Genomic DNA, 27,186 nt, shown 5'->3' with positions numbered 1-27,186 from the left:
ATCTCTAGATTGTGCAAGACATGGCACCAACACTACTAAGTCTACCTGTCGAAATTCGACTCATGATATACGAACACCTTCTTGTTGCACCATGGCCGCTTGACGTGGATGAATGGGTATCCCGGGATTTCCAAAACAGGACCTGGGGCCTTGTCGACCCAGCTATCGTACGCACCAATCGCCAGATATTCCATGAATCTATCAACACCCTTTACTCCAAGAATGAGTTCAGCGTAATGTTGGCCCGTTTTCCTGAGAAGGTGGGGAGATTTCTCGAGAACATCGGGTCGAACAATGCAGCCCAAGTTCGGAAAATGGGCATCTATTACCCCGGCGGTGTTTTGCAGCCTCTTCCAATCGATTTCCCCGACACTGAAAATTATCTCAACCTCAAAGATCACCCAGTCCCAGTGGGCACGGCTGCCTAGGCTTTGATTATATGAAGACGATTCTCACTATAAGTCCTGAGTTCCCACCAAATGCAACAAAACGTGTGTTTTCTTTGCTTTGAGCATCATGTTCATAGTCCTTACTCGGCTCGAAGAGTATGCTTCTATAATATTGTTTACTAAATTGTTGTCATGTGGAGTCAAATCTTGTGGGATGCCTTCTACATTGCTAATTTACGTTGAAGAGTGATATATGATGTTCAAAAGCTAACTTGACGCTAAAGCTATATGTGTCTCCACAAAATCCACTTGTCTAGATTACTTTATGTGCAGTCAAGATCGAGAACGCCTGAGCCGGTGCCCACACAAGTGGAGATCCAAGGAAGTGAATTAAACAAAAACGCTCTTATTCAGAATAGAAATTTCAGTGTCGAGTGAAACCTAGCACAATTATATTGGGGCAATGATCCCAAATAAATCCCAAGTAGAATAGCGAAGACGCGCGTAGAAGTTACTGTGTGTAACCTTGAGAGACGTCCCGTCAGTGGATCTCGATCACCTTTCTTGCGGAGAAATATCCAGCGATACCACTTCGCTTGCTACGATGTATAGTCGATACTTATTCCCTTCGAGCTACATCAGTGTCATGATCGATGGCGAAAATAATGTTCAAGTGGAAGCATGATGATATTTCATGACTCATGATGGATCACATATGAATAATGTGAATCAAACTATTGTATGATAATGTAAGTCAACCCCAGATAGCTCCGTCCAAACGCCAGCCTTCCCAAACCCAAAAACAATGCAACTCAAGCAAAACCCAGTAATGCGTGGATCATCAATCAGCAACACCCATCAGCGAAGCTATTTAAGCACGGGTGGTGAAGTCCTGCTCCAGAGCAGACTCAACAGCCTCGGCCTTCTCGCAGGTGCAGGAAGCTAAAGGATTTGTTAGAATGTCTCGTCATTTTGAGATCATGCGATTGAAATCTGAAACTTACCGGAAGGACGGCTACCGCAGGCGCAAGTCTCGCCCTGGACGGGCTTGTTCTCGGTGACAGCGCGCTCACAAGTGCACTGACCAGCGGGGCGAGAGCCTATAAGTGATATTAGTACCAGATGATCTAATTATTATCAAGATAATTTGACTTACGGCAAGAGCAGCGGGCACCGGAGATCTGGTTCTCAGAGGAAGCCTTGTTGCAGGTGCAGTGGAGAGCAGACTCCTTGCCACATGAGCACTTGGCCTGGGCAGCACAGACACAGCCTGCACCCTGGGTGGTCTTGCAGCAGGTAGAAGCGGGGTGGACCATTTTGACGGTGTTTGTTGGCAGATTGGATTGAGATAAGGTGGGTCTTTGTAGATAAGCTTGCAGCTTAAAGGTGATCAACGGAAGTTGCTGGTAAAAGGTTTGAAGGCACAGAAGAAAGGGTTTTGTGAGTTTGGAATGACACTGAAGATGAAGATGGAATAATGAAATGAAAGAAGCAGGGAAGTAGTGATTTTATACTCGCCTGAATGCGTCACAAAGAGGTGGCCTGATTATTATTACCCGTGCGTTGATTGGCTAATTGATGCTGGTCACGTGGAAGAGAGGTCATAACACTCGGTCGCTGATTGGCCGTGATCGCTGGCGAACTCAGTTACTGGCAAATGGCCCTCTCATGACTGGCTGGTTCCTCAATGATGACCATTACCGTTCTTTTGATTCGATGAGAGGTGAGGTTTATGTCATTGCAAAGCTATTCAAGCATCTTCGAGGTGCTACAGGAGTAACAAACGTCCAAGGAAACTCCCCGAAGCGATAACTTACAATCAGGCCACTTTCGAAATCCGGGACGGGAAGTGGGGACGGTCTTCCATGAAGCATCGAAGGAGAAGGAACATGAGTAATTTGAGTTATGGGCTGAGTTAGAATGGCGGTAATGTGTTTATGAATGAAATAGTGGTAGGCCCTGTAGTATTCTACAAGCCACTGTACCTATATTCAAATAATGTAAGATAATGAAAAATATGGCAGTTGTCGATCCAATGAGAACTTGTGGACTGTCTCTTCCGTTGAGAAAAGAAATCTATGGACCAAGTCTCTAGAGGAGCCTCCCCTTTACAGAAGGAGTTAATTGGCTGGTCTATTGATCAAACATGACTACATCACAGTTCATTGTTTGAAAGCTCCCAACCGGCAATGACCACCTATTGTTGATGTCCAGGTTCTTTCCACTACGCATTCCGCCCTCTACAAAACTGTGAATTCCCATATCCTCAGTTTCCCTTCAATATTTAGTTTGCAAGCCCCTTCGACCATGTCTCAAGGTCCCAAATTTTTATGAAATCACGTCTATATACTCGCCATTCTCCGTTGCATGCGGCACACTTTGAAAATCATACCTGAAATCCCTGTCCAGAAAATCCAGTCTCCACCAAGCACAGGCACGTCGCATCCACCATATGGCAGAATCTGCTGAAACCCTTTACATTACACTACAACATTCAGAAGGGGGATTGATATAGCTGAGCTTTAAGAGTGACTCGAATATCCAGAGTCGATATCAAGACCAGAAGTCACAAGTTAACATGTGTGAATTTTCGGTGTCAAGATGGCCAGGCTGCAGACGATGTACGTGGACTTGATCCTTTCGGGTTCCTCACACCCAGCTCCCACCCAGAAATTCTCATCTATGGCCTCTTTGTGATCTCTTCGTTCTATGTCTACTGTATACAGAGCCTGGAGTACGACGCTCATAAGGAAAACTTGAAGAGAAAGACTATTCGGGAGTGAAGGTAGGTGCCTACTGCACGGAAATCTTTATGGTACCTCGAACAGACGATGTCCTTTTCGCACACTTTTTTCTTCAATCATTTTGCTATTGAATATTTTTCTAATATGTTTCTCCGGAAGAACCTTAGGGCTTTGGGACTGCGAAAGATCTTCCAGCTCTGGACGAATCTTCTTCCAAAATATCCGGGCTAATCTAGCAGCCCAGATCGAGACACACCACAACATCCTTGGGCCAAGCGACAGAAGACAAATGGATGAAGGACTGGCCCATGTTCTGGACTTCTGTGACATTTAGTGCTTCTAATAAGCCCCGTCCCGCCGCAGAACAGACCTATACTCATCAGGCTTTGGCCTTTCAAGATAACTGAATCATGACAATGTCGATCCAGGCGAGCTTCCATATACATCCTCGTCTACGGACCGAGGATATCAATCCCCCTCAACGTATCGATACGTTTTGCAGAAGGAAGTTGGGCTTTGACTCCGAGGACATGGAATGACTGATCCATGCCACCACCGAACGACCGACTTTGATTCAGTAAAATGCCTCACTTGAATCATGCTCGTGAGAATCTGCAAGACACGCAATCTTCCAGGGTGTGGAACTAGAAAATCCGCTCCCTCGAGCCAATCGGCTCGCCTTCTGTGAGTCTCCAGGGGCAAAATCACAGTACCCAGAAGCTGTATATATATGGTATCATGCCATGTCAACCCATGTCGAAACAGAAGCAAGGAGACAAGATACCACTTCTTCTGTGCCGTCTGCTTTTCTGATGCGTGAACTTGCCATATAGTGGTGATGGTATGTTCTAGAGATACCAGAACAGCATATTAGTGTGCAGATACCACGCTGACCTGCTATGACTTTATGCAGATTTCCATAATAATATTGCTACCCTAAAGGTGCTCTCAGATCCAGGGACTGTCTTAAGAGGGGGTTATATTGTCTTTCATAGAATAGATAAGAATTTTTCAAAGAATGGACACAGCTAAAAGTCAAACATAGGCCGATCCAGGTTCAATATGTTCTCATATCGCATGTAAAAATTAAAAGAAAAAAAGAAAGGCAAGCTGGTAAGGCTAGATCTTGATTCAGCACGACAATCCATATATTCAGGTGATAAAAGCGTATAGGGTGTACTAGCCCAGGTGAAATAATGTAATTTCTGCTCATTCCCACTCAGAAACTCCCCGGACAGGAAGGAGCCAGGCCAAATCTAGTTTTTTACAGTATTTGTTTTTTCTGTAGATCACTAGATCGACAGATGATCGTCTTGAGCATTGATGCCGGATCGACACTCATCCACCTGTCTAGTGGGGCTCCCCATGGCCTAAGGTTCCCGCCTGTCGGCCCGGTAGGGCTTGGGGCCATGGTACAGTCAATACTCAACCATGGAGAAGAATATGCTAGAGAATATTTGGCCTGCAGCTTCAGTTATCCGTAGAGCTAATAGAAATGGTCATACTATTGAAGCATATCTATTGCTAAGGCATGTTCTACGTAGACTGAGTCTTCAAGGTGCTGGAATATATTTGGCCAGAAGGCCTCGTTTATACAAATATATGTCACGAACATCCATCTTCGGCACAACACAGGATACAGACAACAATTAAAGTTAGACCAGCCTTCGCTCATGCGAGAAATGACTCAGAACTAATGTTCAAAGAGGTGAAATGGAGATGATCAGCCTCCATAACCAACCCGTAAAAAATAACAGTCGCGCAAAACAGAATAGAAATATAAAAACAGACTTGCTTGCAATCTGAGGTAGCCCGCCCGAGAAACAAAAAATGCAGTAAGAACCCAACGCAATGATAGATGAAAAGAGAACACAGAGATAAGAAAAAGAAGAAAATGATAGGTAAATACAAGGATGAGAAGAGAACAAGATAGGAAATGGGCTGTCGAAGCATTAGGATTAAAACACGCTGATATGATTGTAGGCCGTACCAAACGGCAAAAAAAAGGAAGCCACAAAATGAGAAGAAAGTAAAAGACAGAGAAAAGGCAAAGCAGAAAAAGGAGTGGGGATACCAGACCAGCCTGAAGAGAAAACTTCCAGAGTGTATTACTTTTGTATGGTCCTGCCGCGTGATGCATTTATTGTTGAATATAGCTCGCGTAGTTGAAGGGGTGGTTGCCGAACTTGGTTCGAAGGGACTCGAGGCCGGGCTGACTCTGTGGCAACTGGTCCTGCGAGGCAGACCCGGTGGGTGCGAAGGAGGGGGAAGGCTGATGGTGGAGGCGTTTGATTGAGTGTAAGGCATGGTACCCATTGGTGCCGCGGGCTGAGCATACGGATATGGTCTATATTCTTGAGGAGCAGAGCCAGGGACAGACTGTAGAGTCGATAGAGGTCTCCCGTGCGATGGAGTTTGGGAGCCCGTACCCAGACCGCTATAGTCCTTTGGCGTGGTCATTGCGTGCTGCGCGTGATAGTTTTGGTTTTGCGAGTCTATTTTCGATACTTGGTTAGAAGGGGTTTGCGCAGGTGCGAGGCAAGTCGAGGGAACCAACTGATATTCATTTCATATGTCATTGGCGCTCCATGGGAATCGGTTGGGGATACGGAGCCCTCGAATGGCTGCTGTTGATCGTATGGTGCTACCATTCCACCCGGATGACGAGGAACCCCATAGTCCAAGTGTGGTTGCCGCATGTAAGGCAGGCCACAAGGATTTGAGGATGGGGCGAAACGATTATGCATTTGCATGCTATGATGGAAGGAGGGAGGGTGAGAAGACGCATCTGACAAGCTGCTAGACCGGGTAATTGAATAGTCGTTTCGAATCGTTCTATGCAGATCGGACATGGATGCAGATGCTGCGGGTCGACCGAACATCATCCCCGAGCTGGGTAGCCCGTCACTCCGTCCAGCAGAAGACATGTATGTTCCTGCGGTCGACGCAGAGCTGAGGGGCGAGACGAGGTAGTCGTCTTCATTTGGCCGCTGGAAGCAATCGGTGCGAAGCGCCCTGAGAGACGCAAAATCCGGGTTCGGGGCCCCGTAATCATGTGGCGATGCCATGGGCGTTGGGCCTGTAGATTTACTTTCAAACGGCGTACGCAAGACTTTCGTCGTATCGAAGTCGTCCGGCAGGGCACGCGATTTTAGCATTCTTTCACGGTCATTTGTAGTCAAACGCTTGAGCTTCGCTCGCCTGTAGCAAATAGCAAATAGTCAGAGAAAGAGCCACGGGTCTCCATCGAAATAGTTGAAATTCCTACCTGTTCTGAAACCACACTTGAACTTGGCGTGGCGTCAAGCCAGGAATCTCCCTCGACAAACGCTCTCGATGAGCAGCGTCCGGATGCGCTTGACGAGTAAACTCGCTCATCAAAAATCGAGTTTGATTGTGCGTAAGCCTAGAATCCCGATTAATCTCCCGTTCACCGAAGTGACTTCATTCGATCTTTCTTGGCCATCCTTACCGAAATCTCTTCATCTTTTTCTTCTCCAACGACGGCGATCGGTTACTTTCATCATCTCCAATCATCTCACCCTTCTCATCAGAAGGGCTAATCGTCGACTCCTTATCGTGGCCGTCATTTGCTTCGAGGGCCGACTGAGAGACATTCGACGACTCGCCAGAGCGACCGAATTCAACTTGTGGCTGCGACATCGCATAGTTTGTACTACCTCCACCAGGAATTTCCAGCTTCATTCGGGGCAACATGTCTTCTCTTCCACCTCCCATTCTTTGGTTGAGTGCTTCTCGCGATGGGATTTCTCCCTCACGATACGATCCAGACGCCGCCGTGTTCCCTGGATTTGACACCGGAGTGGGCAAGGCATTTCCAGCCATAACACCAGTCCGTTGCATTTCAGCTGACGACGACGCACTTTGAGAAGTAATCTGCCGATCCCTAGGTAGCATTAACAGCGGAGAGGCTATCCGTGGCGTCGAAGAAACCCGTTCTCCGTGACGAGCTGCTGCGGATAGGTGGGATGTGACAGCAGACAGATGCGAGGCGACTGGCGAGGACAAAGACGGCACCCAAAGACAAGGGCCACCAACGGACATGGTAGGAAGTGCTAACAGGTCCTCTTCGACCGGATTAAAATTGAGTCTGAAGTCTCACGGGCAAGACAACTCAAGACGAGACAAGACCTAAGTCCACGGTTCTCGAAGCTATGGATAGACGAGAAGAACCCAAACACTCCCAGACCACCACGACGCAAAACAAGAAAAAGAGAAGAGTAGAGGAGAAAAACGGGACAACAATACAAAAGCGCTCTTTCCCCGAGATGAGACGACGGTGGGTCTGATCGAAGTGCCGGGGGCGCTTGCGCAACAGGCTCAGGGTTCCTGGTGCAATCAGAGCAATTAAACGGAATAAAGGGTGAGGTCAAATCAAACGTAAAGCCGCTCCTCAGGAGGGGTATTTAGTCCAACTGGAATCCCCGAGATCCGCGATAGGAGAAGTCAAAACAAGAAGGGAGGTAGAAGCGTTGCAGTAGGCGCCGGATCACTGGATCACTGATCTCTCAAGCGTGGCGAAGGAAGTTGCAGTTGCAGTAGTTGCAGTAGTCAAGTGTGCCAGGCTTAGGCTAACAAGCTAACAAGTCGAAGCGTAGTCAGTGGCCAGCGCCGAACTCTCCGTCTCGAGTAGCAACAGTCGAGGCCCAAGTGGAAGAAAGCGGGACACCACCGCCACACCAGTCCTTTAAGTCCTTTAAGCCCTTTGAGTTGACTTTTGGGCTGAGATCTTAGATCGTTCTCACCACCTTTACACCTTATTGCAGATGCTGATCGTTACGCAGCTCGGCAGTAGTCAGACACGAGGGCATCCACCCACAATTATGGAGACAGTTGAATGATACTTGGGTCAAGAGCCGGCAACTGGGTCACCAGGATCGGCCGGAGATCTCCTGGGACAGATACTGGGACGTTTGGACAAGGATGGGCCAGCCAGAGGGGCACGACGAAAGTAACTGGTAGACTGGATAAGACCAGACAAGATCAAACAAAACAAGGCCGAAGCAGGAGGAACAGAAGTCCTCCCCAAGCGAGGTCACCACGCTGGTAGTGGAAATAACAAGATGCTGTCGGTTGAGATATTAAACGGACGCCCGGGAATACCTGCCCCAAAAGGGTCCACTGGGAGATCAAAGTTGGCCACCGAGAAGACGGGATCGGTCTAATTGGAAGTACAGTACGGAGACGGATTGCAAAGTACATAATATTGTGGTACATGACCGTTGAATACAATGGATACACACTACGATATGCACTGTTGTACTCCTATGTACGGGGTGTCCTAGAAAAATTCTCCATTTCTGTTTCTCTATACCCACATAGTCCTTTTTATCCAGCTGAAACTAGCTTGTGCCGAGCAAGGATGTACGTACAATTTATGAGCGACGATCTTTAACGGTCAAGACGATCATAGAATGGGTGAAAAGACAAATTTTGAACGTTTGAAAGTCAAATCTTAGTAGGGACTGTACCCGGCAAGGCTAGTGAACGGGCCACCCCAAGATCGGATTTCATAAACTTTACTATACGAATAAAAAGGAGATAAGCATGCAGGCTGGCCAGAAGTAAAAACAGAGGATAAGGGGGAAACCTTTCCAGAGTTGTACAAACGACATTTCTTACACAGTTAGTGAGAAGAACACGCAAGACAGGGCTCACTGGACGTGTTGGACTGGGCAAGGCATCAGCACACGACCATCTGCTTGGCAATGATCAGCAGTGAGCGATCTATGAAGACGAAAGGATTCTCCTTCCGGTGGAGTACATTGGAGACAGGCATCACCCCGGGTCCGACTCTAAAACATTCTCCAGTCAGAGTACTCCGTACGGGATCAAAAGCGAGATCCGAATTGTTCATTTCGAATTTCTCCAAGCGAGGATCAGAAACGACCTGGAGACTGTCTGCAAAATATGCTAAACGGGGATCTCAAAATCTCAGGAAGGATTTGCAGCCCCGAGATCTCGTTGTTCCACATCTGGCGTCGGGACCGTGATGCAAGCCTGCACGTACCCAACCTTGATGATTCTGTAGTTAGTTAGCATGAGTCGACTGAGGACTGATTGGACTCTTGGCTCCTGAGAAAAACACGGGGTAGCCACGGAAGCCACGATTAGACAGAAGGAAGAGGTATGGTATGGCGTGCGCAGAATCGAAGGCTTTTCGTCAGAGTATAACCACGGCCAGCACAGGACTGGTCTCTGGTGATGGAAAGGAAGATGGGTCTGTGGCGAATCGCAGTTCTACCCGAGCTGAAAAATAAATGAAAAAACAACAAATGAAAACAAAATGAGTAATCCGAGCTTGAAAGCACTGTGGGAACGGAAACTAAACTTGAATCCATAACAAGCTCTGGATAACCACCATTGCTGGGGGAGACAGTGTGTGAGCAACGAGGCGGACCTCCGGTATCAGGTATCCACCCAGTGGGCCTTCCAGCACCAGAAGTCCAGAAAGAAAAAAAAAAACAAAAATGAAGCCTAGGAGCTAAAACTTGAAGACAAAGCGTTCACGGCCCGGCAGGTCAAGAGTCATTCATTAGAAAATTCTCCGAGCGTGGAGCGCGTGGCGGATCTCGCGGGCCAGTCCAAGCATGGCCAAAAAGCCAGATATCGATTCCTGCATGGGCCAACCAGTCCGCCAGCCAACCGCCAGAGTCGGGGGCCTTAGGATTTTGGGATCAGGAGGGGGGGGGAAGTGAAGGGCGGGCGTATCAGGGCGTCCAGAAAAGACCCTGGTTCTCTACAGTGACGCGCCATTTACTTTGCACTGGTCGAAATTCGGCCTCCATGTGGAAGACCTGTCGGGTTTGCTAGCGTGCTGGCTCCATAAGTGGCCATGCTAAAGCCGCGGACCCTCGGGGCCAACGATCAATAACTGTGATTAGCCACTCAGCAGGCTGCCCGCCACAAGTATCCAGCATGGAATGGCCCTTTTGGAGTGATGTTTGCTTAAGTGTGGTGCATGGGAACCGGAGGATTGATGTGGAGTCTGGCAAATACCAACAGAGTGAACAAGCAAGGAAGGGAAAAAAAAACGTGAAAATTTGAAAAGAAAAAAAGAGTAAAAAATGTGAGGGGAAGAAATGATATCGAGGCAGGAACAATCCGGATCATCCAACCCCGCGATCCTATCAATGTATGTGGTCTCCAATCGGGTTATCAAAAATCCTCATTGGTGTTAGCCGATGAACCCTGAAACTGACGACGGGGCTACGGCGGCTGAAAGGACCACCAAATCTACTGAACCATGTGAACAATTAGACTTTGAAGGAAAGAAGGATGAAAAAAATAAAAAATAAAAAAAAAATCCTTTGAATCAACAAATGAATCAATGGACTTGCGACATACTAAGAAAGATGAGTAAGACAAATGAAACAGAACAAGAAAAAAATCCGGGCCTAACGAAACGACGGAAAAATAAAATCCGTGCAGAGCCTCCTACAGTGACCGAACTACAGTACGTTTTGCATGAAGTACGATAAATATCCTGTACCTAGAACTAGTTCACCTACAAATATACTTAGATCCTCTTTCCCCTGACGCAGGGGGGCCATATAGCAAGCCCTGATCAGGAAAATAGTCTAGACTCTGAACACTCGGACCATGCGCGATCAAGGGCACAATAACGATAAAAGAAATGGGAGAGAGCAAGCCTCGCCGCCTGTCAATCAGACTTATCAGGGTAAATTCACACTGTGGCGAGGCTTGAAGGGCGTTAACCATGGCTGGTAGCCGTCTCAAGGGCCTTTGGAATCCCCACCACAGAAGCGAAGCCAGAAGCTCCTGGAAATCTCCACATCTAAGTATGAAACAACCCAGGTCGCAGGCTGGAAATGAAACAGTCCTGCTCAAGTGTCCTTGTGATCGATTCGAATTTGCAACACCAAGGTCGTTAATTTGTTAGCAATCATGATAATACAAAGACCATAACTAGATCAGCTAGGGGAAATGCTGGGTTGTGCTTTCACGGTGTTCTCCGTACATGGCGCCGCTGATGAAAAATCCGGACCAAAAAAATTAGTTGAAAAATGCGACGAGTCTGAAGGGTTGGAGAATGAAGTGGGCCTATGGAGACACTTTCTGCGCCTTTTGCGCTTCTCTTTCTGCCTACAGAAGCTGACAGACGAGTTTTGTCGGTTGAAGAACAGTCTTTTGCTTTGCTTAACACTGATTTGTGCGGCCATACTGCGGCAAACAGTGGCAAAAAGTGGAGAGTGGAGAAGCTTTCTTGTCTTTTGATAACCCGAGGCAATTGAGACTGCTTTTTGTCCCCTACTCATTACACCATATCATCTTGATCGCCATGGCCAAATTTTTGGTCTTTGAGACTCGGAATTCCCTGTCGAAAATTCGAAATCTATTCTCTGGACTTCAATACTCCGTATAACCGGGCTATGGTTGCGGATCAAGAACGTAGAAAGAATTCTCTGTTAAGGCGGACCAGACCACAGATGAGGTCACTATAGTGCCACAGTTCAGCTACACTCGACCATGGATTGTGGCCGTTCATTTACATTTCTCTGTTCTTCTAGAAGTAAGAGGACTCCGTAGTGTAGCAAGTAAACAGCAATTTAATATTCAAGTAATCTAATGTTTAATAACCTACTACTGTTCTTCCATAATTTTAGATGAACGTTTGGTTCCAGTATGAACTGATCACTCCGCTCCTGTATAGTTAAGATCAAAATGCTACAATCTTAAAAAATAAAAATTGAATAAGGTTCCCTTCCTTCCTTTCCCCCTTTTTTCTTCATCCTTCAACATCCGAGCTTAGTGGGGGCTGCCCCCAAACATATTAGCTATTAGCCCCATTACTCTGAACAGAGGAAGAAGTACGGATACGGATGACACAAGAAATGATGGTTCAGAGCCTTGATCGAAAGTCTTCCCATGCGTATCCGTAGCGTGGGGACCAGGTCTCCTCCATTCTCCAGTTTTCCCCCTAAACTCCATCGAGTACTAGTACGGGGTGGGGCCATGATATCCACCAGCCCTCCAGGGGCCTCAGCATTGGATCCTCCACCTCGCACAGGTTTCGGCTAGGGGAGAAAACTCGGAACCGTTAAGCTGCAATCCCGAATCATATCGCGCAGAGCTCGTTTCTACGGCCGAGACGATGGGCGATGGCTGCAACTAGTGTAGGGCCTTGCTCGTGGTTGATCGGGCTGTCTGCTTTTTCCCATCGAGGCATGACGTGGGCGCCGTTACAGCTCTTGGCTCTGGGGGCGAGAAACTGGGCAATTGGAAACTTCGGCTACAACTAGCTGGGTTTGAGGAATCGTCTTGCATCATTGCATGAACAGTACTGTCATCCCTGAGGGGGTTAAGTTTGTGCCCCCGTTGTTCAGGAGGTTTAAAGGAGGCCAACCGAAAAAAGTATATGCTTTGAGGGTTGCAACTGGAGACTAAGTCGTATGGCGTTTACTATGGCGCATTTGCATTCAGCCAAATCCGCTTTCACGTATCGAAGAGTCCCTCCGTGCTCTATACAACTGTGAACACTAGGATAACGGTGCCTGGGCGCATTATTCTGGAACAACCGGTGCGGGGAATCCGATCGCGAGCTTCGATCGCGTTCCAATCCGCGCTGACTAGGACAGAGGCTAGCTAAGCAGCCTAACATTGTACTGTTGTGTATTAACATGTACTCCGTACTAACTAGCCAACTTAGCCCAGTCAAGGATGTTAGGTCATCTTTAATGGCGCGCAACTTTAATCTCGGGTTCGCGCGCCGCCAAGAACTGCACTGGGTCCCTCCTTCATTTCGGGATACCACTAATCCGCGATCCCTGTGATCATGCACGTCGTTGACTCGTCATCGTGGCAGGAGAGGGGGAGGTGACGCAAGCTGATCGCTTGGCTGAGGAGACCTTTTCCTTTGGCACGTCCCCTCTTTCATGTGTGGAGGTCGTCGAGAGGACAGACAACACTCAACAGACAACAAAACTGAGCAAAAAAGATTGGCTCGCAGCGGGTAGCATATGGATGCACCCCCATTCGTGCACGTTTCGGCAAAATGGGCCGATGGGAGATGGGCCCTGCAGATCGATGACCAAGCTTGACTTTTGATGCAGAGGATGAAGGACTAACCTCGTAGCGATGTTTCCACAGTCCTGTTTTACTGCTGGTGATCCCTTCAATCAATTTTTAAGATTACAGTCAGGACGTTGCATTCTGTTGGAAGAGCTAAGTTAGTGGCCACTCCTTCGATGAGCATTAGAGTACGGAGTAGTCTGTACTCATGCGGTACTTGACAAATTGCTCTGTATCTAGGGGGCACCTCGGTATAGACGGAGTATATTTCCGATTCCTGATGTATCCTCGTATGTGCCTATTCCTACAAGGTATATTTTCTCTGTGTCTATGAGACCTATGGGACTTATGTGCCAAAAATTTAAAGGAAATTCAATGTCAGCAAGGTACAAATTCCAATTCTCTGGTGCCGTTTCGAAGCGGGGCGGTTTTTCATCAATTGAAACTCGGTTGACACCCTCGCATACCACGGCTCGGTTCGCCCATACACCTGAACTGGGTATTTGTTGCGAGATAGACCTGCAACTAAACAATTGGATTAATCAGATCAATAATATGGTGCATTAGATTGGGAAATGCACTGACTCTGTTAGCCACGGAGGACTTGCTGCTCGTATCGCATTCTTGAATCATTGAATGCTGGATAGAACTTATCCGTGTATACCTTCATACTTCCAAGACACCGACACATGGCCAGTGCTTAGCGCAATTCCCAGATCGGGAAGAGTATGAAAAAAAGAAAAAAAAAAAGAAAAAGAAACTCAAAAGAAAACGCAGCGACTAGCTTTCCCTAGCTTTCTTAGCTGTCGTTATCAATATGGAGCACTGAAGCTATCCACAGCTACGGATTCTACAGAGTACATAGCTCTTTGCCGCACTGACATGACTGCGAAGAACCATCCTGTCGCTGCAGAAAAGTCAATTTTACGGGGTCTACGCCTCGACGGATATGCACTTCCCTTCTTTGCTTCTTCTCAAGCTTCTTTCTCTCTCCCTGTTCTTCAACACCAATGAGCACCCATGTGCCTCCTTCCATCTCCTGTGGTGTAGCGCAGACTTTGAACTCCACTAGTGGACCCCGCAAGTCACCGAGCCAGAAACTGGGAGCTACTCTTGCGCCCCTATGCGATCAGTGCGTCAGTTGGTTTTCGAGAACAATCCAAGCTGCGAACACCCGCCGCATGGCCCGGCTCGCACGGAAGACGGAGCCTGATTAATGTCCTCCTGCTGGAGTACTACTATGCTTTGTATACGGAGTACTTCGTATAGTGAGACTGAGACCCCCAACCATCTAGCAAACCCCGTGGATAGCTTGGTTTTGTGTATCGTACTAGGTAGTATACGGACGATCTAATCCGTTCATAGTATTTAGTCAAACTCCTGACGGAAGAATTCCCCCTATTTTCCGTGATATATCTCTCCCCTTATACAACCTCCTGCGGAGCTTTGTTGACCTGCGGGGACTAAAAACTACAATTAAAACAACGGCGAATCCACCTCACTATCCCGCTAATCTCTGCTCGGAGTCTGCACAGGTCCTCAGATCCTCTAACGCCGTTGCCGTCGAATCTTATCCCTTGCCCTGGCGAGAATCTGAAACATGGCTTCGACGGTGCGAGCGCCTTAGCCCTGTCACTTGATCGTTCCGTCGTGACAGAAACCTCTATAGTACTTTATTTTTCTCCCTTTTTTGATTTGTTTCTTTCTCTTTCCAGGGGTAAACTGCTGAAGTTACCGAGGTACAGAAGTATTTAGAGTAGGGTGAAGGGAAGTTGGCAAACTAAGTGGAGGCATGGAAATCAGGGGCATTGAAACCTATCCTTGAAAAGGATAACGAGAAAAAATGATTCACTCCATGATTACGACATCTACAGGGGTATAGTCAGTCAAGTTTGATGACTCCATGTCATGCAGGAACCTCTTGTTCTGAGTTCAAATGTGATAGAGTTGCCGATCCGCTGAAAAATTCCCTAGTTCCCCCACGTTGGTAGCAAGTACAACATCAGAAGAGTTCCATCGCAAAACAACCGGTGTTGCTGGAGAGAGCGACTCTCACAGATGGTTATGTAACATAGTTCCCTTGTGCCACAAGGCAACAACGTGGTCTGCCTACCCGTTTCGATAGATCAACGCCAATTACCCGAGCTAACGGTCCTTCACTGCCTCGCTGGGGCTCCAAATCAGAGACATTATCCCGGCAGTGCAGAATTCTCCTCATGGATCATGCAGGTACAGCCGCGCAGAGTTCGGAGGCTTGACTTCTATCGAAACAAACTCCCTAGTATCCGCTTAGTCTTGGATTGGCCTGAAGTTCGAGCCACTGAGACTTTCATGCGTTTTGGACCCCACGATGTAGGTTGCGCGATGTGGAAGGAGGTAAATAAATTCGGTCCTATAAGGTTCAGCTGTGGATAAGATCGCCACGGGGCTTTCAATTTTGCGTGCAAGACGGTCCTCCAAATGGAATTGTTGGTCAATTGAAGAAGTCCGCTTGGGGTGATATGTGACAAATGACGCGGACATGCTCGCCAGGCTCTGTACATCTGAAGAGCGATAGGCAAGCGCTATTATGAAGATTCGGACACAACGTAATGACTTTCGTGCAAGGTTGCAAAACCGCCAGACTTGGTTCTCAGACGCTGTCGCAAGCCTTGCATTCACGGTGATATTGAGGCATAGAGGCTTACCCATAAGCGACCCGGACTGGTGGATGTGGCTGATCGAAGGCTGGCATGCGCCGCAGAATAACACCCGTTGTTGCAGGCATCACTCCGCAGTACCGATGGAGGGGTCAAAGCAGAAAAGCGCCCAGCCCAAAACCTTCAGCTCTGCCGGACACACCAGCTTCTCAGGTTGCTGCAGACTCCTCTTTGGGATTATCTCCGGAAGCGGCGCTAGAAAGCGCAGCGTTCGGCGTGTCGTTCGTATTCTCTTCGGGAGGCGCAAGCGACCCTGGTTCGGGCTTTGCTTCTGGTTGGGATTGCTCTTGTTGAGAATTGTCGATGACGTCTTCGCTCTCGTTGGCGACAGGGATGTCCTTGATCTCTTCGTCTTGAGCGCTATCGCCACCAAAAGACGTCTGTTTTGTAGTGCTTTCTTGACCGGCCCTCTCCTCGGGTGGCTGACTAGTGCTCTCTGTCCCTTCAGTGGGCTGGGGTGTCCCCGTCGGTGCTTCCGGGCTTTCAAATAGGGCAGTGAGATTTTCCCCGTCTTTGAATTTGTCAAACCTGGCCAGCTTGGTCTTTACTGACAGGCGGAGAAGGCGCCAAGTCTTGCTTGACTTGGCTTTTTCTGCCATATCCTTATCGTCTGGGGTCTGGGCCATGTCCACGTCCATTTCGTCATCCATGATACCCATCATCAAAGCGTCTGCGGAAGGGACGGCGACTCTGTCGGAGTCCTTCAGCCGTTCAATGTTGGCCAATGCCTCACTATCGGATAAGAATTTCAGATCTAGGGATCCCATCGGAGAGGGTCGCAGTCGCTTGTTGGCGTAGGCTTTGGTTGCATGCTCACGCGCCTGCATATAATCGGGCACCGAGACTGCTGACCGCTCGATCGGTGGGCATCCTTCAGCCTTCCAGCGCACCCAGTTCTTATCCCTGGACAACACTGTATCCACCATCCGGAAGTAAAAGGGTCCACCATCTCCCTGACGCAGGTAACCCTCAATGCTTTTTCTCATATCGGTCGCCCATTTCGCATGCTCTTCGTTTAGGACAAAGCCATACAGCACAGACTTGTTTGTTGCGTCGGCCAAGCGAGCCTTGCCGGTTGGCGTGAGAGACAACATGAAATCGATGAGGATGAGAGCTTGTACCAGGACGTGTCTCCTAAAAGCCGTGTCACTCACCTCGAGGTCAAACAGGTCCCTGCTCGTGAGATACTTTGGGTTGAAACTCGTTCCAATTTCGGCATCATCGGTAACACGCTTGCGTTTGTAGACCTTTCGTGCCTCATCTGACGACCGTGAGCTGCTTTGATTCTTGAGTTCGGTGTTGATATTTTTGAATGCAGAGAGCGTCGCATCAAGGCCTGCCTTGAAGTCTGCGAATCGCTCCGAGTCGAACATCTTGCTTGGGGCGGAGAAAAAGGCCTGTAGACTCCAGAACACTGGATAAAGAGCATCCAAGTCCACTTTTTCTTTGAGTTTGTCGCTTTTGCCATGCTTGTCTGCAGTGACCACCACCTTTGGAACGTGTGATGAACCCTCCGGTTGCGTTGTACCCTCGGTTGGCGTCTTGGTGGGTGGAGAACCCTCATTGCCATCGGCCATGACGGTATCCTCGTCGCTTTGGGCAGTTGACTTGGAGACCTCGTCGTAAGTAGTGACATTTTCAGTGTGGAATTCGCCCCGTAGGTTCACGGAGCTTTTGTCACCGAGTGGGAAGCTCTGAAACAGGAAGATGAAGACTCGACCGCAGAACACCGTATCTTCAGCGCGGGATAGTCGGCGAAGGAGTTCGTTACAAGACCTCAAGATGACGAGGCTCTTCTGTTTGAAATGTTTCTGGGACAGTCAGTTGCCGGGCCAGATCTCCACCTCGACCAGTCAACAAAGACATACCTTGATATTCCGTTCGCGGCGCGACTCTAGATAATCGAAAACCTTTCGACATCCATCGATTGTTTGACTGTCCAGAAGCTCCTCAATCAGCCAGAATATCAGGCCGGGTTCGCATTGTTCTGCAAGGCATGTTAAAAAGGCTGCTTGTAGACTGTCTTGTGGCATGAGGCGACTGACCGTTGTCGGAAAAGATAGAGACGATGTCAAGTAGATTCCAAATATAGATGAAAGAAATGTCTTGAATGGAGGTGGAGGCCTGTGGTTGTGAAAGAGCAATTAGTGTTCATGTCAACCATGCTGAAAGCTTTTATGTACGGCGGGCTGTCTTCTTACCAGGATGCGATAGAATTTCTCACGAAAAGCAATCTCCACAGCGGCAAACTTGGTCTGTGGGTTGAGATGCTTCACAATATCCTGTTCCTCGGCAGGAACTTGCCAGATCGGCTCTCCCAGGGTTCCCTCGGTCAAAGGCGGTTCGATGTGAGAATCAGGCTTGACTTGAGCTGCGCGCGCAAGTAGTCGATCGACGACCTCCTTGTAGACGCGCACGGCCTCAAGCTCGGGAGCCGCCATTTTAGAGAGGCGAGAGGGGCGTGAGGGGCGACAATTGTGGTTGCAAGAGGTTTGTGAGGAGAGAAGAGAAAGATGGACTGCACGGGGGTGACGGTTGGTTTGCGGCTCGGTGGACTCACGGAGAGGAACGCCAAGACTGGAAATGCTCCCCCCAGCTACTGGCTTAGTAAGGAGGGTTGGATCCGGCAGAAAATGTTCTGTATGAACTTATATGGAATAAGTCACTTGGCTCTCTTTGTTATGTGAAATCCACATTAGAGTGGTGCTCACAGTAATACCAGTTACTTTGAATTAAGCAAAAACTAAGACATTTTCATATTGAAACACTTGAAGTCGACTATCCACCATGTTTCCTACATATCTATCAATGTGGTATAGAAAGGCGGTGAGGTAAGCGGTAGTTATTTTATGTGGATGACTAAGTTTTGGCAAGATGATCTCAATTGATAGCCCAAGCTTCACTTGGAAGTTCCCGACGTGCGCAGATCCACACCACTCCCTTGACCACCCCCAGTCTTTCAGGATTAGGGACAAGTGCTGTGATGGCGCAAAGTCTGGAGTCTAGGCCGACCGTGGTGGATTTCCGCGAGGACAACCCTTGGGTGAAGCTGGCCCATGCGCACTGGTCGGATGCAAAGAAGGTCCGCAAGGTCAAGCCGGAGGTGATCAAACAGCAATTATGGGATCCATTGGAAGCTGAAGGATTTGCAAATCGCTCACTCCTGATCTTGGAGAACCTCAATGTTTTAGAAAAGTACGTTTCTCGCCAAGTGATGTTGCTTCGGCATTTCCACAGGACTAACTAGTATCGCGTGCAGATTCCTTTGGCCGACATACACCGAAGATGCCTCGAATCATCACGTTCTTTTGATCGCCCTGGTCGTCAGCGTCAAGTATCGCGAGCACCTTCCGATATGGGGTGAGTCAATGCGACAATCTTCCGAGTTGGATTCTTGTATATGATGGCTGACTTGAGTATGCAGACATTTTCTCTGATCGCGCCGACGACTTCTCGAGCCTATTTCATCGGATCCTATCCATGAGCATTGACCCCTCACTGCCTACTCAGTCTCGCATGTCAATCGTCTCCTTCATTATTGGTGCATTCCAATCCCTCGAAAACGTCTTGATCCGGAAAGAATGCGCCCCGCTCGTTTCAATCTCGGTATGGCACAATCTTGCAAGCGACGAGGCCAGGGAGCACGTTGTCTCCAAATCACCAACATTGAAGAAGGCTTGGAGGGCTGCGGGCAAACGATACGATGCGGGAGATGATGCTAGCAAGGCGAAGATGCGGTTCGAGCGGTCATGGCTGTACACCATGCTTCTGCTTTTTCTGCAGAAGCTCAGTGGTCCCGAAAAGGAGCAACCAGAAAATCTTCTCTACTGCGAGCGGTTCTTGGAACTTCTGGTAGATCTTCTAAGCCAGCTTCCGACCCGGCGGTACGTAAACACGCTGCTGAAGGATCTGAACCTCTTGCCCGTCATTCGCCTGTCACAGCTCTACCGCGTTCCCGAAAACGCGCTTTTCCGTGATCTTTACAACCTTCTCAAGCATTTTGTCGGCTTCGCCATCGATGATTATTCTGGCGAAGCGCTTTCGCCCCAGGCAGTTTATGATCTGCACTGCCAGGAGCTGGCGCGACTGCAACGAACTGCTATGAAATTCTTTAAGGAGAAGCTGATGATTCTTGCACTTTCAAACCTGGGGGCAATTGAGCAGCGATCTGAGTTGGAAGGTCAGCTGTCCTCTTTGGACGAGCCAGAGCTCCAGCAGCTATGCACGCACTTGGGCTTCCGGACAAACTACCCAAAGTCGTCAAACGTCACACCAGGTCGGCAGCTCTATCTGGAGGTCCTCTCATCTTTCTATGAGCGTAAGCTTTCCTTCCAGGAAGTCGTCGCCCAGCTAAGCGTTATCCCAACGGAGGACAGCCTGTACGACCCCGCCTTGCTGAGAAGTGAGTCCTACGATGGATCAAGGCCTCTTGCCATCCCAAAATTGAACCTTCAGTATTTGAGCATTGGGGACTTCCTTTGGCGCTCATTCCTTCTCTATCGATCTGAGGCTTTCTTCCAGATTCGAAAGGATATCGAATCAGTTGTTAAGCGAATGCAGCCCAAGTCAAACCGAGATGGGAGCGTGAAATTCGACGGCTTCTCTCGGATGGCTATTCCGATCTCTAAACCTGCCATCGTCGAAGTGGCCCCTTCCAAGGTTGGCTGTCCTAACCCTGCTTTCGTTCGGGCCGAGATTGCAATCGAGGTTGGACGCCTTGCAGATAATATCCGCAAAGAGTGGGATACCCTTCGCCCGGATGATGTGATCTATTTGCTAGCTGTTCAGACACCCTCTCCCGCACAGCTGGGAATTATGGATCAAGTTCCAGATACCCCATGCATGACCTATTTACGTACAGCGGAGGTCGTGCAGGTTCTTGATGAACAAGGGCGTCCATTACGCCAGCAAGCCGCTGGTCAGGCAAATGGATATAACTCTCGCCCCAGAGTGCGCAAGCTCCTTGTTAACTTGGATGCTGCGGCATTCAAGGCTGACAAAGACCGTCAACTACATGGCAAGCCTGACATCTACCCTCTAATCAACGTTGTTGCTCGTAGGAAGGCCAGGGAGAACAATTTCAAGTCGATTCTTGAAACTATGCAGAAACTCATTGTTTCAGACATGACTCTCCCATCTTGGCTCCAGGATGTCTTCCTTGGATATGGAGACCCTGCGGGTGCGCAGTATGCACAACTGCCCAACAAACTCAAGTCTGTTGATTTCCTGGATACATTCCTGGATTGGCCTCATCTTGTTGAGAGCTTCCCAGGGAGGTCCATTGAACCATCGGGAACTGAAACCTCCAGTTTCGGCCCTCCCTATGTTCTTGAGTCGGTCGAGAGCGAGGCAGGTGCCGCTCCTACTGCTCCGCAGAAGAAGCGCCGCCGAGAGCATGCCGAACAGACCCAGGAAGGACCTACTGCCATGCGTGTGTCAACATATAAGCCACCTAACCCAGGCCCTTACCCTGTCGATGCGCCCAAGCTCAACAAGGTACGCTTCACACCTGCGCAAGTAGAAGCAATCGCATCCGGCACGCAACCAGGTCTCACAGTGATCGTGGGACCACCAGGTACCGGCAAGACCGATGTCGCAACCCAAATCATCAACAATCTTTACCACAACTTCCCCAATGAACGCACCCTTCTTATCGCTCACAGCAATCAAGCGCTCAACCAGCTTTTCCAGAAAATTACTGCGCTTGATATCGACGAACGCCACTTGCTCCGTTTGGGTCACGGCGAGGAAGAGTTGGATACCGACTCCAACTATAGCAAGCACGGCCGAGTCGAGTCATTCCTTGACAATCGAAACCATTACCTTTCGGAAGTCATGCGACTTGCGGCATCGATTCAAGCTGAGGGTGCCCACGGCAACTCTTGCGAGACGGCCGGCTACTTCAACACTGTCCATGTCCAACCGGCGTGGGCGAAATTCTGGGATCACGCCCATTCGGAACAAGTCTCGAGCGAGGAAATTATCTCCTCTTTCCCATTCCATGCGTTTTTCTCGGATGCTCCCCAGCCCTTGTTCGGTGAAGGAGCTTCAAAGGAGGCTATTTTGGATATTGCCTCGGGCTGTCAAAGGCACATCGAGCGAATCTTTGCTGAGCTTGAAGACATTCGGCCCTTTGAGATCCTGCGCCAACCACGGGACAAAGCCAACTACCTTTTGATCAAGGAAGCGCGAGTGATTGCGATGACCTCTACGCATGCTGCTATGCGCCGACAGGAGATCGCGGACTTGGGCTTCCACTATGACAACGTGGTTATGGAAGAAGCCGCGCAGATCACTGAAATAGAGAGCTTCATTCCTACTGCTCTTCAAAATATGAAGAACGGCGAGCTCCCGCTTAAGCGAGTTGTGCTATGTGGAGACCACTACCAAAACTCCCCCATCATTCAGAACATTGCTTTCCGTCAATATGCCCACTTCGAGCAGAGTCTCTTCCTGCGACTGGCACGACTGGGTGTCCCAGTGATCACTTTGGACAAGCAAGGCCGTTCCAGGCCGAGCATTGCCGAGCTGTTCCGGTGGCGCTACCATGAGCTCGGTGATCTGGCAGCTGTGGAAACCGTGGAAGAATTTAAGCAGGCAAATTCTGGTTTCCAATTCGACTACCAGTTCATCAATGTTCCTGATTATCAGGGCACCGGTGAGCGCGAGCCGACTCCGCACTTCATTCAAAACTTGGGTGAGGCAGAGTATGCAGTGGCTTTGTACCAGTACATGCGTCTCTTGGGATATCCGGCCGCAAAAATCTCGATCTTGGCAACGTATGCTGGTCAGACGGCGCTGATTCGTGATGTGCTGAGCCACCGCTGTGCAAAGAACCCTCTGTTCGGAATGCCCAAGATTGTAACGACTGTCGACAGATACCAAGGAGAGCAGAATGACTGTGAGTTTATTACGCCCAACAAGAAGATCTTTTCCAATGCTAACCATCAGCCCAGATGTTATCCTCTCTCTAACTCGCACTCGCACTGTGGGCTACCTTCGTGACGTTCGCCGTCTGACTGTTGCACTCTCCCGCGCCCGTTTGGGTCTGTACATTCTTGGTCGCCGTGAAGTCTTCGAGTCCTGCTATGAACTCAAGCCCGCATTTGACCGCCTCTTGCAACGTCCTGATAAGCTGATGCTTGCACCGGGTGAGATGTTCCCCACCACCCGAGCGCTGGACGCTCCGGTCGAGGGCACCCCCATGGAAAGTGTTGAGCATCTTGGCCAATATGTCTTCGAAATGACCCAGGCCAAGGTCAAGGCTATGGGGGATGGGCAGATGGTTGTCGACGGCGCCACAGCAAATGGCGAAGAGCCACGTCTCGACGAAGACGAGGAAATGCTTGGTGCTGACGAAGATCAGGATGAGAATATTGTATGAACATGCGTTTTCGAATATTGCCCTATCAAAATATAGGGCCCGCAAAAATTTCACTACAACTAGATACTTTGAATGATATTTTCAGAGTTGTGACCAATTTCCCGAAACCATGTAGCAGCACGTATAGAATAGAAGTGTTATTGATCTGCCAAAGTGATGGGGTGAACAGACGGCCGTCTGGTACACTACCCAGTCTTACTAATTACATCCACCATGTCGCTGGAGGTTCGATAATTTGTTAACATACTCTATACTCTCGATTTCTCTATTCGATGAGACCGCTTCTATCCTACTGAAGCTTATTGATTTCCTCCACAATATTCTGGGGATCCCTCCAAGCAAAGCTAACATATCTATGAAGCGAATTGATTTAGCCGGAGCCAATGTAGTAATTGGGAGTTGGACAGAGCAACTTACTTCGTGTGGCTTCCTCGAGCAACAACTTCACCCTTGTTGTTCGTGAACTTGATGTTGGTGTATGCGAGGGATTTGCCGACTGTGACACGTTAGTAGCATGAAATGTGAGAGATGATTGTGGGTTCATACACTTGTCGCAGGTTACCTCCTGAAATCATGTTAGTATGCTTTGTTTCTATCAAACGTGATTATTGATGAGACCTACCGCCATGATTTTATCACCAACCTTACCGCCGGAGCTGAGATAAGTAACTGGATCAAGCATATTGGTAAGTTATTTGCATGTTGACGCAGAGCTACCTGCTTAGCACAAGTGTTGCTCTTAGCTAACTTACCGTTCAGATCAGTGGACACGCCAGTCGCGAAGAGTCCACGAGAGGCAACGGCCAGGGAACCTCCAAGGTCCACTAGAAAGAGGTGTCAGTCATGAGCAGTGTCTTCACTGGTTCAGTGCTCTGGCTAAGTACCCATGCTCGCAATAGTACCTCCATGAAGGATGTTCAGGCGGTTCTGAGATAGAAAGTAATTAGCTGATGAATTTGTCTGGTCGACTGAGCATTGACTGATTTGATGCAAACCAAGAAAATGACACTTGGTTCGATCCATCATCAGTGAGAGCACATACTGTGTGTTCCTTCTGGATATCCAATTCAAAGTTGACAGTTCCGGGTTTGGCCGCAGTGACGCGGAGCTAGATGCAGTGATCAGAGTTATCCTGACATAACTTTCTTCTACACGCACTTCAAGAACTTACATTATTCAACAGCCTGCCAAAATGAGGTGAGTTAGCTCGGCCAATGCTTATTTTCTTCTTAGAATGTTGAACGACTCGTATAGCTTACCGAGGCTCTAGACCCGAAGTAGCCCGGAAGGACTCCCAGACCTACAAGGACACAGATGTGAGTAATGGGCCTCCAAGTGATCTCAGACAGTGACCACTTACAGACTTGACAAATCTCAGCGCAGTCATTTCGGCAGAACTGTGAGGATTTGAAGGTTAAGAGTCAAGTGCCGAATTTCGGGAGATGGCGAGGAGGCATTCATCCCGGAAACTGCACCAAGTGGCCGCTCCGGCCACCGTACAGAGCAGTCATCCGTCGGCCATGACTTCACCGCGCAACTCTCTTTTCACAGAGCTACAGAGACGCCAGGTCTCTCGGGTCACCACCATGGCGGCATCTACGTCTCGTCCCCTCGAGTACCTGGAAAGCCTGCCTGGAATGACCTTCAACAAGCTGTATCAACAGCCGTCCACAGCACTCGCTATCTTTCGGCGAATGCTGCCTGATCTGGGTATATCCAGAAGCTCTCCACTCGTCAATCGCAGCTTTGAGACTGACAGCGAGAACAGCAAAATGCTTTGTCATGGCACTTTTATATCTGAAAGATCCTTTGCCGACACAGGATCTTGAGCTCTGGGTGAAAGCCGAGAGCAAGAAGTGAGCGCGCAACGTCCCCATTGTTCTCTGTGAAGATCGACATTACTGACCTTGGAAATTCGACTGAAAGGCAGCGCGATAACGCACTCTCAATTTTGGGACGGCTGCACATTCTATCGAAGACTTTCACCGCCGAGAATGTTAGCGCTTATATGGTCACCAACCCGTTCGCATCTTCCCTCCGAAAAGCCCTCATGGGCTCCGAGGATTCTCAGTCATTCGGCGTCTTCTCCCAGATCCGTGGTGAACACCCCGTGTCGATCGCCGACCTCGACGAATATGCGCGTCGCCAGTGGGAAGGTGTGTTGGGCTACATGGTTGGAACGAGTGCTCTTAGCGGACAACGAGACATCAACCTCAGCAAGGGTGTGAAGCAACTGCTTCAAGCGGGTCACCTCGTCGAGATTCGCGATCGCCGAGTGGATATTACGAAGGATGGCTTTGGCTTCGTGCTTCAGGACGTCAACACGCAAGTCTGGCATATCTTGATCCTTTATGTCGAGAGTGCCGAGGCCATCGGTATGGACAGCGTCGAGGTTCTCTCATTCTTGTTCCTGCTCAGTAGTTTGGAGCTGGGTCAATCTTATGAGAAGAAATACCTGTCGTCTGTTCAGCTTCGAACCCTGGCCGACCTCGCCGACTTTGGCATCGTTTACCAAGAGACGCCCGAAGCTACCCGCTTCTACCCTACACGACTGGCGACTACACTGACATCCGACTCGAGTGCTCTGGGCAGTACTGTTGGTAGCTCGTTGACCGGGCCCGCAGGTCAGCCCGGCACCTCCGGTACAGGAGCGGGTTTCATCGTCATCGAAACAAATTACCGCCTCTACGCATATACCTCCTCGCCGCTCCAAATTTCTCTCATCTCCCTCTTTACAACCCTCAAGTACCGCTTCCCAAACTTGGTGACCGGCAAAGTTACCCGGCAATCAGTGCGCCGCGCCATCGACATGGGTATTACCGCAGACCAGATCATTTCATACCTACACACCCACGCACACCCTCAGCTGCGTAAGCACAACGCCGCGCATGCAACCTCTAATACATCGAGCATCCCGCCCTCGGTTCTTCCACCCACCGTGACGGATCAGATCCGACTGTGGCAGCTGGAGCGTGATCGACTCCGAGCCACCGCTGGCTTCCTATTCAAGGACTTCACTTCTTTGCAGGAATACCAGGCTCCATGCCAGTATGCCGCGGAAATCGGCGTGCTGGTCTGGAAGTCGGACCGAAAGCGCATGTTCTTTGTGATGCGGCATGAGCAGGTCGCCGCATTCCTTCGAAGCAAGAAATAGCCGTTGGATTATCGGCTGGGGGGTTCATGAAAAATGATATTTCGTATTTTGCTGGCGATTGGTCTGGGATTTTGACTTAAAAGCTTGGTTCGTCGTTATTTGGTACACGGTTGGCGTTTTTGAGAGACTTCGATGGGGCATTTAACGAAATCATGATGATATTTTAATCTATACCATATTCCCCATCAGATTGTACAATAGAAAGGATTTTTAATCATCTCTTTTCGCTCCTTTGTTTTGATCTTACTTGAATCCAACTCGCCGCTCTAAATGGACGAGTACCCGGGCAATCTGTTCGGAGTACTAAGGGGTGAAGGTGAAAAGACCAAGATCGTGCGTGGCTTTTGGAGGGAGAATCGTGGTCATTTCACCCAGAGCCTCGGACACCATGGCCGGAGCTAATTTAGGCCTAGCGTGACTTCCTTTACCTATACATGCACAAGGATGCTTAATGCGTGAATTAAAGGGTTAGTGTATAAATAAGCCTTACATGATTATTAAAACACCGCTTCATGATAGTTATACAATGCTGATTATCAACTATTGCATCGGATGAAAGAGCAACGAGTTCCTAACACTCTCGTATGCCCCCATATTATTTCGGATTCTCATCAGTCTTTTCCTATGACATTCTGCCATGTACCCAAAGTTATAAATACTGCCTATTTCCCTAGTTAAATAAAACAAGTTTCACACCCTTTGCATTCATGATTAGAGCTCAAGGCAATTCTTATTAAACTGTGTTGACATTCCACAGTTCAAC

General features: G+C 48.9%; 7 protein-coding genes across 7 annotated transcripts; 3 read left to right on the top strand and 4 right to left on the bottom strand.

Annotated features, from left to right (window-relative positions):
* Positions 1-20: 20 nt before the first annotated feature.
* On the top strand, positions 21-428 carry N7473_006984 (uncharacterized protein; the record flags this gene model as incomplete). The annotated part of the gene is made up of 1 exon (XM_057152924.1): positions 21-428. One exon carries the CDS (start codon positions 21-23, stop codon positions 426-428), a length of 408 nt encoding a protein of 135 aa, XP_057007262.1.
* A 628-nt stretch (positions 429-1,056) lies between these two features.
* Positions 1,057-1,855, bottom strand: N7473_006983 (putative copper resistance protein Crd2). Its single transcript, XM_057152923.1, has 3 exons — positions 1,546-1,855; positions 1,394-1,489; positions 1,057-1,331 (listed from the first exon to the last, which is right to left on the bottom strand). The coding sequence occupies exons 1-3, from the start codon at positions 1,703-1,705 to the stop codon at positions 1,261-1,263; spliced, it is 327 nt and encodes a 108-aa protein (XP_057007261.1). The 5' UTR covers positions 1,706-1,855; the 3' UTR covers positions 1,057-1,260.
* A 3,773-nt stretch (positions 1,856-5,628) lies between these two features.
* On the bottom strand, positions 5,629-7,198 carry N7473_006982 (homeobox domain-containing protein; the record flags this gene model as incomplete). The annotated part of the gene is made up of 3 exons (XM_057152922.1): positions 5,629-6,334; positions 6,402-6,539; positions 6,606-7,198. The coding sequence occupies 3 exons, from the start codon at positions 7,196-7,198 to the stop codon at positions 5,629-5,631; spliced, it is 1,437 nt and encodes a 478-aa protein (XP_057007260.1).
* Positions 7,199-16,034: 8,836 nt separating this feature from the next.
* On the bottom strand, positions 16,035-18,326 carry N7473_006981 (THO complex subunit THO1/HPR1; the record flags this gene model as incomplete). Its single annotated transcript, XM_057152921.1, has 4 exons — positions 16,035-17,696; positions 17,754-17,872; positions 17,931-18,009; positions 18,087-18,326. The coding sequence occupies 4 exons, from the start codon at positions 18,324-18,326 to the stop codon at positions 16,035-16,037; spliced, it is 2,100 nt and encodes a 699-aa protein (XP_057007259.1).
* A 367-nt stretch (positions 18,327-18,693) lies between these two features.
* Positions 18,694-23,364, top strand: N7473_006980 (RNA helicase aquarius; the record flags this gene model as incomplete). The annotated part of the gene is made up of 5 exons (XM_057152920.1): positions 18,694-18,716; positions 18,796-19,080; positions 19,145-19,245; positions 19,310-22,786; positions 22,842-23,364. The coding sequence occupies 5 exons, from the start codon at positions 18,694-18,696 to the stop codon at positions 23,267-23,269; spliced, it is 4,314 nt and encodes a 1,437-aa protein (XP_057007258.1). The 3' UTR covers positions 23,270-23,364.
* A 194-nt stretch (positions 23,365-23,558) lies between these two features.
* N7473_006979 (PaaI family thioesterase) lies at positions 23,559-24,656 on the bottom strand (the record flags this gene model as incomplete). The annotated part of the gene is made up of 10 exons (XM_057152919.1): positions 23,559-23,622; positions 23,687-23,765; positions 23,816-23,834; positions 23,892-23,938; positions 24,022-24,093; positions 24,154-24,196; positions 24,312-24,377; positions 24,441-24,453; positions 24,529-24,569; positions 24,630-24,656. 10 exons carry the CDS (start codon positions 24,654-24,656, stop codon positions 23,559-23,561), a joined length of 471 nt encoding a protein of 156 aa, XP_057007257.1.
* A 199-nt stretch (positions 24,657-24,855) lies between these two features.
* On the top strand, positions 24,856-26,423 carry N7473_006978 (TFIIH/NER complex subunit TFB2; the record flags this gene model as incomplete). Its single annotated transcript, XM_057152918.1, has 3 exons — positions 24,856-24,979; positions 25,038-25,125; positions 25,196-26,423. 3 exons carry the CDS (start codon positions 24,856-24,858, stop codon positions 26,421-26,423), a joined length of 1,440 nt encoding a protein of 479 aa, XP_057007256.1.
* Between the last annotated feature and the right edge of the window lie 763 nt (positions 26,424-27,186).

This window comes from Penicillium subrubescens (assembly GCF_028828155.1).
Source record: "Penicillium subrubescens strain IBT 31985 chromosome Unknown utg000005l_segment0_segment0, whole genome shotgun sequence".
Taxonomy (NCBI): Eukaryota; Fungi; Ascomycota; class Eurotiomycetes; order Eurotiales; family Aspergillaceae; genus Penicillium; species Penicillium subrubescens.
This window is presented reverse-complemented; position numbering and strand designations above follow the sequence as displayed.

What these genes read in the sequence shown, in the direction of transcription:
- N7473_006983 (XM_057152923.1), bottom strand. Translation starts at nt 1,705, where the DNA reads ATGGTCCACCCCGCTTCTACCTGCTGCAAGACCACCCAGGGTGCAGGC. An exon ending in CGGTGCCCGCTGCTCTTGCC is followed by an intron (nt 1,490 to 1,545) that starts GTAAGTCAAATT and finishes TATCACTTATAG; the next exon opens with GCTCTCGCCCCGCTGGTCAG. An exon ending in CTGCGGTAGCCGTCCTTCCG is followed by an intron (nt 1,332 to 1,393) that starts GTAAGTTTCAGA and finishes CAAATCCTTTAG; the next exon opens with CTTCCTGCACCTGCGAGAAG.